This window comes from Hyalella azteca, unplaced genomic scaffold (assembly GCF_000764305.2).
Source record: "Hyalella azteca isolate HAZT.00-mixed unplaced genomic scaffold, Hazt_2.0.2 contig16712, whole genome shotgun sequence".
Lineage (NCBI taxonomy): Eukaryota > Metazoa > Arthropoda > Malacostraca > Amphipoda > Hyalellidae > Hyalella > Hyalella azteca.
Window position 1 is genome coordinate 1 of NW_025946521.1, and position 14756 is coordinate 14756.

At 45.4% G+C, this 14756-nt stretch overlaps 1 protein-coding gene across 1 annotated transcript; it reads left to right on the plus strand.

Moving 5' to 3' along the window:
* Positions 1-3282: 3282 nt before the first annotated feature.
* On the plus strand, positions 3283-13022 carry LOC108674506. Its single transcript, XM_018162465.1, has 6 exons — positions 3283-3724; positions 7753-7971; positions 8790-8897; positions 9255-9355; positions 9824-9985; positions 10196-13022. The coding sequence occupies exons 1-6, from the start codon at positions 3283-3285 to the stop codon at positions 10829-10831; spliced, it is 1668 nt and encodes a 555-aa protein (XP_018017954.1). The 3' UTR covers positions 10832-13022.
* The last annotated feature ends 1734 nt before the right edge of the window (positions 13023-14756 follow it).

Genomic DNA, 14756 nt, shown 5'->3' on the forward strand with positions numbered 1-14756 from the left:
ACAATATTGCGCTGCTGTGGACATTCCTGCGCTGTTGATCACCCTGGCGTTGCGCTGGGGCGAGCGTTGGCGCAGGCAAGTTCACCCGCGGCTGGCTTCCAGACTGCGGCGATTTCTGACTGGGTGACGTACCGCTCGACCTTTGCTGCTTGTGCAGCACCGGGGTAGCGCTAGGGCAGCACCGGGGTAGCGCTAGGGCAGTACCGGGGTAGCGCTAGGGCAGTACCGGGCCAGCGCTAGGGCAGTACCGGGCCAGCGCTAGGGCAGCATCGGGGTGGCGCTAGGGCAGTACCGAGGTAGCGCTATATATGGCAGCGCCGGGGCAGCTCTAAGGTGGCGCCGGGGCAGCTCTTGGCCGTATGATCTTATGACGAATTTAGGACTACTTAGTCCCCGGTCAAGCTGATGCGCCGCTTTCGTCGTCCTCCGTCTCCAAATCGTCGATAGGTAGGTTTCCTCGCCCTCGGGTCCCGGAGGGAACGATGAACGTGTTCACTGTTCCGTCTATCTGCCCTCCTTTGGGCCAGCTGATGCAAGATGCTGTTGCTTGTCACTTGCTGAGGGTAGTTTCCCATTACTGGACCATCCGGAATCTTTCTCAGCCACTTGTCCAGTCGTCTCGTGAATATTGCAAGGGTGAACTCCCCTCCTCTCAGCACCTTAGGCAAGGCATTAAGCAGCCTCGGTCCTTCCGCGGACAGTGATTCCTCACGAAGAGTCTATACTCTGGCCGCGGCTCTGTTATCAATAGGAGGAATCCAGCACAGTCCACAGGAATCCTGCATTAAATGTAAGAATCATCATTTCGTTGCAATATGTCACTATTTTGGAGGTCTCGCTCTCAAAGTTGGAAGCCAGTCTGGTTATCATCTTCCAAGTGTACAGTATGATGTACCTCTCTCTTCTCCTCTTTAGTGAGTAAAGTCCCAGGTGAGTCAATCTGCCCCAGCTCATTCGGCTGATCCTGCACGGACGTGAAGGTCCGCTGAACTGACTTTAGTTTCCGCACCGCGCCCGCTTTGAGCGGCGCCCAAAGTTGGAAGCAGTACTCAAGATTGGGGAAAACATGGGCTGTGAAGATCGTAATCGTTGCCGCTGCTTTTCTCGTTCTGAATGTTCGCCAGATCCATCCCATCAGTTGCCTGCCACATCCCATCAGTTGTCTGCCACATCTCGAACATGTTAATTCTCTTAAATTTCTGTGCCGTCTGATGCGATGTAGCGATGCAGCATCCCGTCCTCTGGTGCCGTTGAATTGCATATTATTCACTATAGGGCCAAATCGTAGATTGTTGACAAGTCATCTTGTAATGAGTGTGGCCTCTCGTCTTGCAGTCTAGGTCGTCTGTGATCCTTATATCGTTCGCAAATGACGATGTAGATGCGTTGGTAAGCTACGAGTCGATGCCAGCAACGCGGATGAGGAGGAAGAGGACCGGTCCAAGCACCGAGCCTTGTGGCACTCCGCTTTTCGTGTTCCATCACTTCTCTCGATTTCGAGTTTCCAATTGCGACAGCTAGCGCTCTATCTGTAAGGAACTTGTGGATCCACCCTAAAAGGCTTCCTCCTACTCCCAACAGTATCAGCTTTCTGAATATAACCTCATGTCAACTTTGTCAAAGGCTTTAGCAAAGTACGTTTTCTCATGAGGATTCGTCGGTCTCTCGGAATGCTGCAAACTTCAGGGTCAGGGTACACACTGTCAATAACTAGTGCCTGTGCTATTTTATTTGAAAGTTTTGTGTAAATTACATCTGAATTCTTCTCCCGAATCTCCGAACTCTAATCAATATCTGCGAGATCGTTACTAATTACCTCCCAGTCTGTTCTTCGCTGGTGGAAGTCAAGTCCTGCCAGTCCTTCTTAGGGTATTTGCATGGGGCTGATTTTCAATTCCAATTGTATCCAAAATCACAAGACAGAGGTCGGACAATGAAGTCTCTTCAACTCGAACGTCGACTATCATTATTTCATTGTTACTAAAGAAGGATACTTTGCTCCCTTGTTGGCAGCCGTACGTGCTAAGTTAGTGTTCCACAGCAAACTGCACTAGCATTAGTTTTGCTTTCTGACTTCTATCGATCGTGGCCGTCATTGTCCCAGACGATACGGGTACATGGTAGGTTGAAGTCTCTCCCATTATCAGGTTGGGGAATTATCTCCCAACCACTTTGGTCTCTATTTCTTTGAGGGTTTCGCTAAAATTCATCGATGGACGAGCAGGTGGTCTATACACTTAAGTTACGCAGAGATCGAGTTGTTTATTGTGGAGTAGCACGTGTTCAACAAAGCCATCAAAGTTTTCAAATTTCGATATCCAATCGACCGTGCTTCTTGCGAGAGATTTTTTAAGGAAAACAATTACTCTCAACTGCCTTCCGGTCCGCGCGGTAGTGTTGGAATCCTTTTATTGCAATTTCTGCATCAATTATATCTTTTCTTAGATGCGACTCCGTTAGTGCAATCAATAAAATCCCACCCTCGTCAGACATCTTTCTCAACAAGCCAATCTTATGACGCGCTCTTCGTGGGAAGAGCCCCTCGATGTTGGCCTGCAGAATGCCAGAGCGGTGTCGCTTACCTGCAGCGACACCACCCTGCTAGGAATCTCTAGGGTTGAACCGGGGCAGCGCCGAGGCAACGCTGAAGTAGCACGGTGGCACCGGTAGGGTAGCACCGTGATAGCGCAAGGGCAGCATCGGGGCATTGCCGGAGCAGCACTAGGGCAGTAACGTGGCAGCGCATGGACAGCATTGTTGAATTGCCAAGGCAGCGCTATTGCATTGATAGAGTAGCTCTAGGGCATCTATTGCAGCGATGGAGCTGTGCTAGGGCCGTACCAGGCCCGCGCTAGGGGAGTTTCTAACGAAATTCAGCTACGGCCTGACTCTCAAGTAGAAGTTGCGTGGAACTCGGGCAGTGCGTGAATCAGCCGCTCTATGTCCGCTAGCTTCTGCTATGTTAGGACAGCTTCTGGGCCGCCTGCAATCTCGATCGGTGCAGCACGGTTCGGTCACTCATATCATACTCTCAGACGACTGTAAAGTGAGAAAAGAAATTCTGACCAGAAGCTGATTTAGATCTGGTTGCCCAGCAGACCCAGATCGAATAACAGCGGCGAGTGTAGCGACTATTCGGCCGAAGCCTAGGCGGTCCCCAAATTTTGTTAAGGTTACCGTGGCAGCACCAGGGCTGCACATAGAAAACATGGCCGCGTTGAAAATACGGGCAAATTTTTATTCGAGACAGAGCAACTGAGATGCCACGAAACGTCCGAAAACATGACCAGACCTTCCATGATTAGGAACGAAGTCCCTACAACACAACAGGCATCCAGGGATGACGTCCCCACAACACACCAGGCATCCAGGAATGAAGTCCCCGCAACACACCAGGCATCCAGGAATGAAGTCCCTACAACACAACAGGCATCCAGCATCCTGCAGCAGGCAGCATCCAGCAGCGGTGCAGGAGCGGATGCTGCGGCTCTCGTCTCACGCCCTCGCTGGCCTGTCGCACGATTACCGCCCCCACCCCCCGCCTCTGCAGAGATGCTGCAGCGTCTCTGGAACGTTCCTACAACGTCTCCGCGTCCCTGCAACGTCTCTGGAACGTCCCTGCAGCGTCTCTGGAACGTCCCTGCAGCATCTCTGGAACGTCCCTGCAACGTCTCTGGAACGTCCCTGCAGCGTCTCTGGAACGTCCCTGCAACGTCTCTGCAGAGTCCCTGAAACGTCTTCGTTGCGTCTCTGCAGTATCTCTTTAGCGTAAATAGCCTTCTTATCCTGTCTCTGCAGCCACTATATAGCGTCTCTGTAGCGTGGCTCTGGTATGAATGCTGTTTCTCGCAATATTATTTTCCCGTTACGCAGTAACTTTCCCGTTACGCAGTAACTTTCCCGTTACGCAGTAACTTTCCCGTTACGCAGTAACTTTCCCGTTACGCAGTAACTTTTCCGTTACGCAGTAGTTTTTCCGTTACGCAGTAGTTTCTCCGTTACGCAGTAGTTTTTCCGTTACGCAGTAACTTTCCCGTTACGCAGTAGTTTTTCCGTTGCGCAATAGTTTTTCCGTTACGCAGTATGAGTCTGCGAATTATTACGAAAATATCCTTTATTCAACTCAGTTCCTACAAACGTATTTTCGATAGAAATTGATGAAAATTTTTTGAACAAAAATCTTTTAAATGAAATTGAAAACATATTCGAGAAATTAATACTGAAATATTTTAGAGCTTTTTGAGTCTCTAGAGAGCAGAATATTATACTGAGAACTTCGTTGCCATTAAAAATAATGGTTTAATGGATGCTTAAATAATTGGTATTACATAAGATTAACATTTGAAACATTTTCTGTTCGCTCTTTTGTTCGCTTGTATCATTACTCACATTTTCCCTTCAGTTTCCTTGTCAGTGAATGGATTTTTCCGTCAACAAATGAATTTTTCGTCAATGTATGGATTTTTCCGTCAATGAATGGATTTTTCCGTCAATGAATGGATTTTTCCATCAACGAATGAATTTTTCCGTCGACGAATGGATTTTTCGGTCAATGTATGGATTTTTCGCGCAATGAATGAATTTTTCCGTCATCCGTCAACGAATTAATTTTTCAGTCAACGAATGGATTTTTCCGTCATTGAATGGATTTTTCCGTCAACGAACAGATTTTCCGTCAATGAATGAATTTTTCCGTCAACGAACAGATTTTCCGTCAATGAATGAATTTTTCCGTCAACGAATGGATTTTTCCGTCAATGAATGCTTTTTTCTAATTAATGTTTTTTTTTAATTTTTCGTCAATGAAAGGATCTTTCCGCCAGTGAATGGATTTTTCCGTCAATGAATAGATTTTTCCGTCAATGAATGTATTTCTCCGTCAGTGTATGGATTTTTCCATCAGTGAATGTATTTTTTCGTCACTGAATAAATTTTCTGTCACTCAATACATTTTTTTCGTCACGGAATGCATTTTACGCCACTTATGAGATGTAAAACTACACAATAAGTTATTAGGCTACTCCCCCAACCTCACCGTAGAACCTACAGCATCCCCCCTCCCTTCCCCATCATCTTACCGTCATTTCTTCCCCACAATATCCTCCCCCACCCCACTGTACCACCCCCCTCCCTAAACCAAATTATTCCCCCCCCCCTTTCCCCCCCTCTTCAGTAGCGGGGCTGCGGGGAGGAAATCGCGGGTCAGCGCCCGGGGCAGCGGAGCCCCGCGGGGACGCTTCTTGTTGTTGTTGTTGCTGTTGTTTGTTGTTACTGTTGTTTGCTGTTGTTGTTGTTGTTTGTTGTTGTTGATTGTTGTTGTTGTTGCTGTTGTTTGAGCTGTTGTTGATGTTGTTGCTGTTGTTTGTTCTTGCTGTTGTTGTTGCTTTTGTTTGCTGTTGTTGTTGCTGCCGTTTGCTGTTGTTTGTTGTTGATGTCGCTGTTGTTGATGTTGTTGCTGTTATTTTTTGTTGCTGTTGTTTGCTGTTGCTGTTGTTCAATTGTTTTTGATGTTGTAGTTGTTGATGTTGTTGCTGTTTTTTGTTGTCGCTGTTTGTTGTTGCTGTTGTTGTTGCTGATGTTTGTTGATCTTATTGTTGCTGTTGCGCCTTCTATAGGTTGTTGCGGTTGGTGTTGCAGAACAAGAAAAACAACAGTAGCGCAGTGCTGATGAAGGCACTGTTGTTGCTGCTGGTTGTATGGCGTTATAAAAACGTTATTGTTTAACGTTACGATGACAACAACGCCTGCTTTGTTTTCCACAACAAGCAGCAGCAAACAACACCGATAACAAAACCATGGTTGAGTGTCACCAGGCGTCGTGGTTGTTGTCGGTTGTGGCTTCCGTTGAATTGACGTAACGGCGCCCCCCCCCATCTGCCTGCCCTTTGTTATCTTATTGTTGTCTTCTTATTATCTTGTTGCTATTGTTGTCTTCTTATTATCTTGTTATCTCATTGTTGTCGTGTCGTTATATTATTGATACCTTATTGTTATATCATTGTTGTATTGTTATCTCACTGTTGTCGTATTTTTATCTCATTGTTGTCGTATTGTAATCTCATTGTTGTATTGTTATCTCATTGTTGTCGTATTGTTATTGTATTAACAATATCGCATTGACACCCTATTGTATTGTTATCTTATTGATACATTATAAATGAGACGTCGTGTAAATTCACGATAACTTCGATGAAAACTTTTCAGCTTCATCAGTTCAAAATTTTACTAAATACATAACATAACAAATACATAATACAAACAAAAGTTAGCATTATCATTATTAACTTATTAGTAGTTCCGTGGTCAACTCTCGTATTCAGTACATACATGCGTTCGATTTACCCTTTCGCGGACAAGCACAGAAATGTGAAGACTTTCAAATTTCTGGGACCAGTAAAAGAAAACATTCAATTAAAACACATTTCCTTTTGCGTATTTAAAAAAATTACCTGTTGAAGGACAAAATCACATTTGAAGAACCTATTACATACGGTTACTTTGGTAAAAGAATACGTACCGTAATATGAATTAAAACATTCATATGAAATGCGTAATTATCAAGCCTTAATTTAATGCCATTCCATCAAGTTATTTTGACTGACTGCATTGATATCGCTACTTCCATCTTACGAAAAAGAGATATTGCTACTTCCATCTTACGAAAAAGAGAGATATCTCTACTTCCATCTTATGAAAAAGAGATATTGCTACTTCCATCTTACGAAAAAGAGAGATATCTCTACTTCCATCTTATGAAAAAGAGATATTGCTACTTCCATCTTACGAAAAAGAGAGATATCTCTACTTCCATCTTATGAAAAAGAGATATTGCTACTTCCATCTTACGAAAAAGAGAGATATCTCTACTTCCATCTTATGAAAAAGAGATATTGCTACTTCCATCTTACGAAAAAGAGAGATATCTCTACTTCCATCTTATGAAAAAGAGATATTGCTACTTCCATCTTACGAAAAAGAGAGATATCTCTACTTCCATCTTATGAAAAAGAGATATTGCTACTTCCATCTTACGAAAAAGAGAGATATCTCTACTTCCATCTTATGAAAAAGAGATATTGCTACTTCCATCTTACGAAAAAGAGAGATATCTCTACTTCCATCTTATGAAAAAGAGATATTGCTACTTCCATCTTACGAAAAAGAGAGATATCTCTACTTCCATCTTATGAAAAAGAGATATTGCTACTTCCATCTTACGAAAAAGAGAGATATCTCTACTTCCATCTTATGAAAAAGAGATATTGCTACTTCCATCTTACGAAAAAGAGAGATATCTCTACTTCCATCTTATGAAAAAGAGATATTGCTACTTCCATCTTACGAAAAAGAGAGATATCTCTACTTCCATCTTATGAAAAAGAGATATTGCTACTTCCATCTTACGAAAAAGAGAGATATCTCTACTTCCATCTTATGAAAAAGAGATATTGCTACTTCCATCTTACGAAAAAGAGAGATATCTCTACTTCCANTGATCGGTGATTGGCAGAGGCATGATAACGAAGCCTGAAACACAAACCTGAGGCCGTGGTGTTTTTTTTTGGGGGGGGGGTGAATTCAAGTTATATATGGTAACGTGCCCGCTAAGAGGTTAATTTGGTAGACTTTTTCAATTAATTATTGAATTTATCAAATGAATTAAGCGCATAAATTAGTTTACATTGTAAATTTATTCAATTTTATTGTATTTAATTGATTCATTTAACGCCAATTAATCGTTCTCTCCCCCAGGCTCGGGTGCCGTGGGGCTCGCCCACTTCGACAAATGCTCCCACGAGGAGTGCCTGGGGGGAGGCCACATCTGCTCCCACGACGACGGGGTGCTGCACCTGCTGGCGCGGGTGACCGACCTCTCGCTGGGGTACACCGAGGGGCGCCTCGAGCTCTGCCTCGTGGGGGGCTTCCAGGACCGACATAACGTGGGGGAGAAGGTCGCCCTCTCACTACTTAGTGAGTGGGGGAGTAGTGTGGCACTCTCACTAATTGAGTGGGGGATAGTGAGGGGGTGGAGTGGTGGAGAGGGACCGTGGCCCTCTCCCTCCCCAGTGAGAGGGGAATATCTAAGGTGTTTGTCCCCCCAGTTCAGCTGCGTTATCTTATCCCGCCTGGCCCGTGACGTCCGGAACTTGATGCTGGATGAAATAATTCTATTTGAGGCCTAGGCGGGAGCGCTGCCGACCAGTGATTGCGTCCTTCCCATGGCCGTTACTCAGTTCGAAATTCTCGCCATACGAATTTCGCCGGCGCCTTCGTTAGCAGTTTCAACAGGAACTTCAATGACGAATTCAAGTTTCATGCCCGCAGTTGCGGATGATTCGGTCAGGTGCGGCGGTGGCCTCGGATGTTTCTTCGTAGGCATGCACGAATGTTGCTGTAAATTGGACATACTGGCCCGTTTCCTGCCCTGGCGCGGCGCTGATGCGTCCGTTGCAGCAAACGTGTTCACTCGCTGCTGGCTCCCCGAAAAATGATTGGAAGAGGAAGACTGATCTCTAAAATTAATTCACACTCACTAGGACCTCTAGAGGAACAATGATTTAATCGTGGCTATCACAAAGATCTCTAAAAACCAATGACTTCATACTAGCACTGGCGCAAGTGTTCATAGGTGGTACGGTATTGCAATTCAACACTAAAAAGTGAATCAGGCGATTATGCTTACAAAATCGTATCGTTGGAATGCACTAGTACTCATACCATTATTTTCCTTGTTTAGCTAATTCAACAAGAATTTTATCTTCTATATAAATTTTCCTTTTGCCCCCCAGACGCGTTCCACAAGACAGCTCTGCAGATACACCTCGTGATCCTCTGCACGGGGGAGTACAACACCACCTTGCGGGGCACCACCCCCTGGCCCCTAGTTAAGGGGATAGGTGAGTGGGGGGAGGGAGAGTGGGGGGAGAACAACACCCTGAAGGGCGCTAGACCCCCTGGCCCCTGGTTAAGGGGATAGGTGAGTGGTGAGAAGGCGAATGTGTGAGTAACGCAAGAGTGAAAAAGAAATGGAGAAAGAAAGGGTGACTCATACTCATCACTAACGATCTGTTCACCATCGTTGTGCATTATTACTCAATAGACGTTTGGCGCGTGAACATGAAAACTATTTGTTCTAATATCTCAAATTTTCAAAGAACAGGTTTAAACTCGAACTGCATGCTCTTTAATATTAAGCTTGACGACATTCGGGATGTAATGCATGAGAATTAACGCCCTCTCCTCGCCTCCCCCAGCGGTGGGGACGCAGACCGGCAAGATCTTCCCCGCGACGTTCACCGACAAGGGCCCGCACCTCGAGATCCGCAGCTCCAGGATCTTCACGGGCGCGCAGCAGGTGATCCGCGGGGTCACGGGGTCTGCTGGGTCACGGGGTCTACTGGGTCACGGGGTCTACTGGGTCCCGGGGTCTTTAGGGTCCCAGGGTCTACCGGGCCCGTAGTTTGCCAGGTCACGGGGTCTGCTAAGTCCCGGGGTCTATGGGTCACGGGGCCTTCAGGGTCCCGGGGTCTACCGGGCCCGTAGTTTGCCAGGCCTCGGGGTCTGTCGGGTCACGGGGTCTATTGGGTCCCGGAGTCTACGGGGTCACGGGTTATGTAGGATCACTGGGTCTATAGAATCCTCTGGGGTTTGTAGAGTACAGAGGTCTATAGGGCCTCTTGGTCTGTATAGGATCGCGCGGTTTGTAAATCGATAGGGGTGTAAGGCCTGTAGAGGCCAAAAATTTTTATGTCTAAGTGTCTACCGTGAAAACCCCTGCCTCCCCCTAAACCCATGCCTCCCCCTAACCCCCTGCCTCCCCCAGATGGTGGACGTGTACGACTGCACGATGGGTGTGCTGCGCATCGGCCCCTACAACTACGCCCCCCACGTGGGGGTCGAGCTTCTCCTGCAGCAGACCGATGACGTCATCCTGAAGTGCCTGTCCCCCTCCCCCGAGGTCGAGGGGCCGGGGTGGGTCAAGCTGGTGAGTGGAGGGGCCGGGGTGGGTCAAGCTGGTGAGTGGAGGGGCCGGGGTGGGTCAAGCTGGTTAGGTTGTTAAGTATTGAAGAGGTTATGGTGGTCTTATGGTCATGGTGGTGGCAGATCATGTATCACATCATCAGCTTGCTAGGAATATCATGAAACGATTCGGCACGTCATCCCAACTCACCCCTCACCCACCCTTCCCCCGCAGGTGCGCGGGGTGCTGCAGCTGATCAAGGACCACCCGTTCCCCGCGGTGACGATGTTCCCCAACAACCGCCCCCACTACTTCCGGCGGGACCGCCACGGGGCCTGGGCCCCCGTCGAGATCTCGAACAACAACGACGCGACCCCCGACGCTAACATCAACGCCATCATGGCGGCGGTCCCGCCTCCCATATCCCCCCACACGCCGGGCCAGGGGGGCGGCGGGGACCCCTCCATCGCCGTGCCCTCAGTGCCGTCAATTCCGGCGTCCGCCGCTTGGACGCCGCCCATCAGCAGCACAACAGGGGCGCCGCCCCCTGCCGCCCAGGCGCCCACTCTCCAGACGCACCAAATGCTGCACGCGGCGCCTAACGTCAACGTCCAACAGCAGCAGCAACAACAACAACAACAACCACCACAACAACAACAGCAGCAATCTGTCCCTACTTTGTGGGGGACAAACAACCCCCCTCACGGCGTCCCCCCTCGCTACGGGTCCCTGCACCTCGACTGTAAACTCAAGACCCACCTGACGGGCCCCATCACGGGCCCGCTGCCCCCCGCGCAGCACTACGACGACCAGCTCCTCAACGTCAAGCCTGAGCGATACATGCCAGCCTGGCAGACGTCGCAGTTGTGACCGTAGACGTCGACAGGCGACGTACAGTCCCTCTAGGCGTCTGACGTCGGAATAACGTTGAGTGAACGACGTTGTTTCAACGTCGTTTGCCCGGGACGTTGGGCACTAGCAGACGTCGCACTTTTTGAACGCGAACGACAAACGTAGAAAAAGCTACTTTTTCTAAAATATCGTCGATCAGTAATTCGTTGCCTTCGTATCTTGCCTTTCCGTCAAATTCCTTTCGTAAGAAATTCGAAACTGGATTTGTGACTGCGACTTCTTGAAGAAACGTCGATCAAAACTGAAAATCCACTACAATAAATTTGTGTGAGATCGAGTGACCGTGACAGATCATCGGTCCTCGGCTAGTATCAATGAGAAATTGAAACTTGAATTAAAATTGGTACTCCATTCCACGGAAAATTAGATATCGTTATTTGTTACAGAAATGCGGTGACTTTGAACCGAAAAGACACTTTCTTGGCTGAGGGAGAAAAAAGCCTGTGAACTTTCGACGTTTTCCGAAAAGCCATTTGTGAACAGACTTCTTGTGACCTATCGAATATTACCTATCGAATTACATTGATGAACATTATCGTTTGAATGAGCTATCGTATAATAATCATTGAAAATAAAGTGCCTTTTGATTGTGACTTAATAAGAAACTCGTTGAACGAGTGTACCATTCAAAGGATCTAATGTAATGCTATTCTTACCAGGGATGTACATTATTCGAGCGTTGGCGGGTGACCACACTAGCGGGGTGTGTATTTCTCAGAGAAACGAATGGGTCTTTTTGTCCAATTAATGACACCCTTACTGTCCGTATCTGAAAGGCGCCTTTTTAGAGAGCCAAACTTGATCAGGATTGCCCACAGAAGGGCAGGAAATACATCGATATTTGAACACAAAGTCCCATTCATTCCTTTGAGTGTATAGTTTGGTTCAGAAGTGTTAGTTTTATTGTAGTTTTCTTAGTGTTGTAAGGCATGAGTCTCTTGGCCAGCCCTCTGCCGCCTCTAGCAATGCTATTCCTACCACACATCACCCCAGTAATGCTATTCCTACCACACATCACTCCAATAATGCAATTCCTACAGGTGCTTGTACACGAGGCGAATAGTTGCGTCGACTAGTCGACGCAACTAATTTATGATGATTGACGTCTTCAGAGGCAACTAGTTGTTGCATTGCACCCAGAGAAGCTTAAGTTCTGTCTACCCAGTCTCGTGTGCCCAGTACTCCAGTAGCGGCTCGGCCTTCGTACTGAGCACAGCTGCGTCGCTCCCTCTCTCTTGCCCAGTGTAGCGCGCACAGCTGTCGAGCTCTCGCTTGCCTCCACCGTGCACAACCTTACTCGACGGCTCCCAAAGTCACACTGGCGTCGTGTACTGACAACACTCTCCTCGTGTATAGGCTCACAGCCTGTAAAACTGTCGTCGACGCAACTGATCGCCCCGTGTACAAGCATCTTTCCACACATCAGCGGCGGAGGCTCTGTACAATGTCTGTAGTTATAGGCGCGATTTCTTATAATCTTTATAATCCTTTTAAAGTTTCCCTATAATTTAATGAAGAGATTTTAATTCAACACGTAGGTTGGTGTTGAATCTTTTTAGTGAAGTTTATATTTTCTTCAGGTTCAAGTTAAGAATTGTTTTATAGGTTCATGGAAGTTCTCAACTCGGAAAATGCACGCTAGTTTGTCCTGTAAAGAGTGGGCTGTAAATTGAAGAGAGGACTGGCAATTAAAGAGTGGGCTGGCAGTTAATGAGAGGACTGGAAATTGAAAAGTGGGCTGGCTACAGTTTTTCATGGTCGGTTAATATTAAATATCAGGTTGTTATTATAACTTCTATAAATGTGTAGAAATTATCTTTAATGTTACATTGAGAATAATATTTAATCATTTAGATTTTAGAACTCGATTTTTGTTTGCAGATCGTGTTGCATCATTCTGGATTGAATTTTGAGTTACACAGTGGGTTTAATGTTCGATACGGAATTATAAATAGTATGGACTAAATTCAACAGTGGGTTAAAGAGCTTGTCAGGTTGAAGTCAAGATTCGTAGACGAGTTTTTTGAGGGCAAATTGATCCTACAATCGTTGAACTCCTGATTTTTAGTGGCGCGTAATCTAGTTCAAATTTGTATGGTTAATATATCAACGAATATTTTTTCTTCATTAATAAAGAATGAGCATTCAATGTCATTTGTCTTCACTTCCGCTTTACGCGCATCTTCCCCTATAATTTTTCCAAGAGTTTATACACATGTTTTAAAAGTGATACTATCTACATATTGATGTGGCTTCCACTTTTGGGATATTCAAATTTCCAGAAAAAATGTTTGCCAGAGTAGACTTTGCTCGCGCAACATTTATACATTTTACTTTGCGGTTGCCTGCAAGAATATTTCAACAAGTGATCTAAAAATGCCGGTTGTGGACACGCAGTGTCTTTGCTCGAGGTTAATTTACTGCCAAAAATTGTTAATAAAATCTATAGTAAATGTCATAATACTGCCTTTAAAATGATCATTGCGTGTACATAATCGTTAGAAACGTGATCTTATTTGCGATGTTTATAGCGGTCCGTGATAGCCACATTAATGGTTACATAAATGTCAATTGATATATTAGAAATCAATCGATATTTGGTCAAGACAGAGACCATGTGATAAGAAACTCCATAGCAAAATTTTTTAAATTGATATTTGACGAGGACATCGAGTGACGCAGACCGTCGCAGACAAGGGCATTACGTAGGATTCCTACGTGCGATCCGAAGGTGAACCATATTTCAATTCCAAGCTTACATGAACACTACCAAAAAGAGCTAATAATAATTTTTTACACTGTACGAGGATTTGCAATATGAAGAGATATTTTATTATATGTTTAGTTTATAATATAAAACAAGAGATAGTTTATTATTCATATAGTTTGTGATATAATACAAGACATAGTTTAGTATTTGTATAGTTTATAATATAATACAAGAGATAGTTAATTATTCGTGTAGTTTTTAATATAAAACAAGAAATAGTTTAGTATTCGTATAGTTTGTAATATAATATAGCAAGTGTGGGCAGGCGCTAGTCTGTGGCGTCGAGGCTGCAGGCGTCCAGCAGCAGCTGCTCCACGCGCAGCTGCTGCAGACACGCGCTGACGCTGTGCAGCTGCTGCAGTGCTGCGGGCCTCAGCACCACAGCAATCACGCACACCTGCAATAACAACAGTAATACATGTAATAACAGCAGCAACTTAACACAGCAATGCCTGCAATAATAACAAGATCAACAACAAACTTTACTTAGCGTAGCAAGCGGAGGAATTAAGAAGCGTTCAGATTTTATGCTCTTATCACACTTCACGAACGCAGTGGATCTGAAAATAATGACGGTACAAAGGAATAAAAATTAGCTAAATATGAAAAGAAACGAACAATATATCAAATTTGATAACAATAGTAATGTCGCAATATAAACTAACTTCTTAAATTGATCACAAATTAAATTTCGTATACATGTACATGGCCCTACATTTTTGAATCCTTAATGGAAGATTTTTCCACCGTTGAATTTCCTTCCCTATTCGCTGTAAGCATGCAAGTTTTACTAACACATTGAGTGATATCTGCGAGAACAACTGTAGACGAAGTAAATGAACGTAAAAATACATATAACAAAGTCATGATAATGCTCAGGTAATAATTCAAATTGGTAAATCTGGAATACTGTAAATGACATCAAATAGAACTTAATACTAAAGAAAAGAACATAAATCCTGTTGAAAAGGACATTCACTGTCAGCATCAACAGACAATGATGTTGTCAACAGCTGACGTTGTAGCGTTACCTTGCTGACGTTGGCAGCGTTACCTTGCTGACGTTGGCAGCGTTACCTTGCTGACGTTGGCAGCGTTACCTTGCTGACGTTG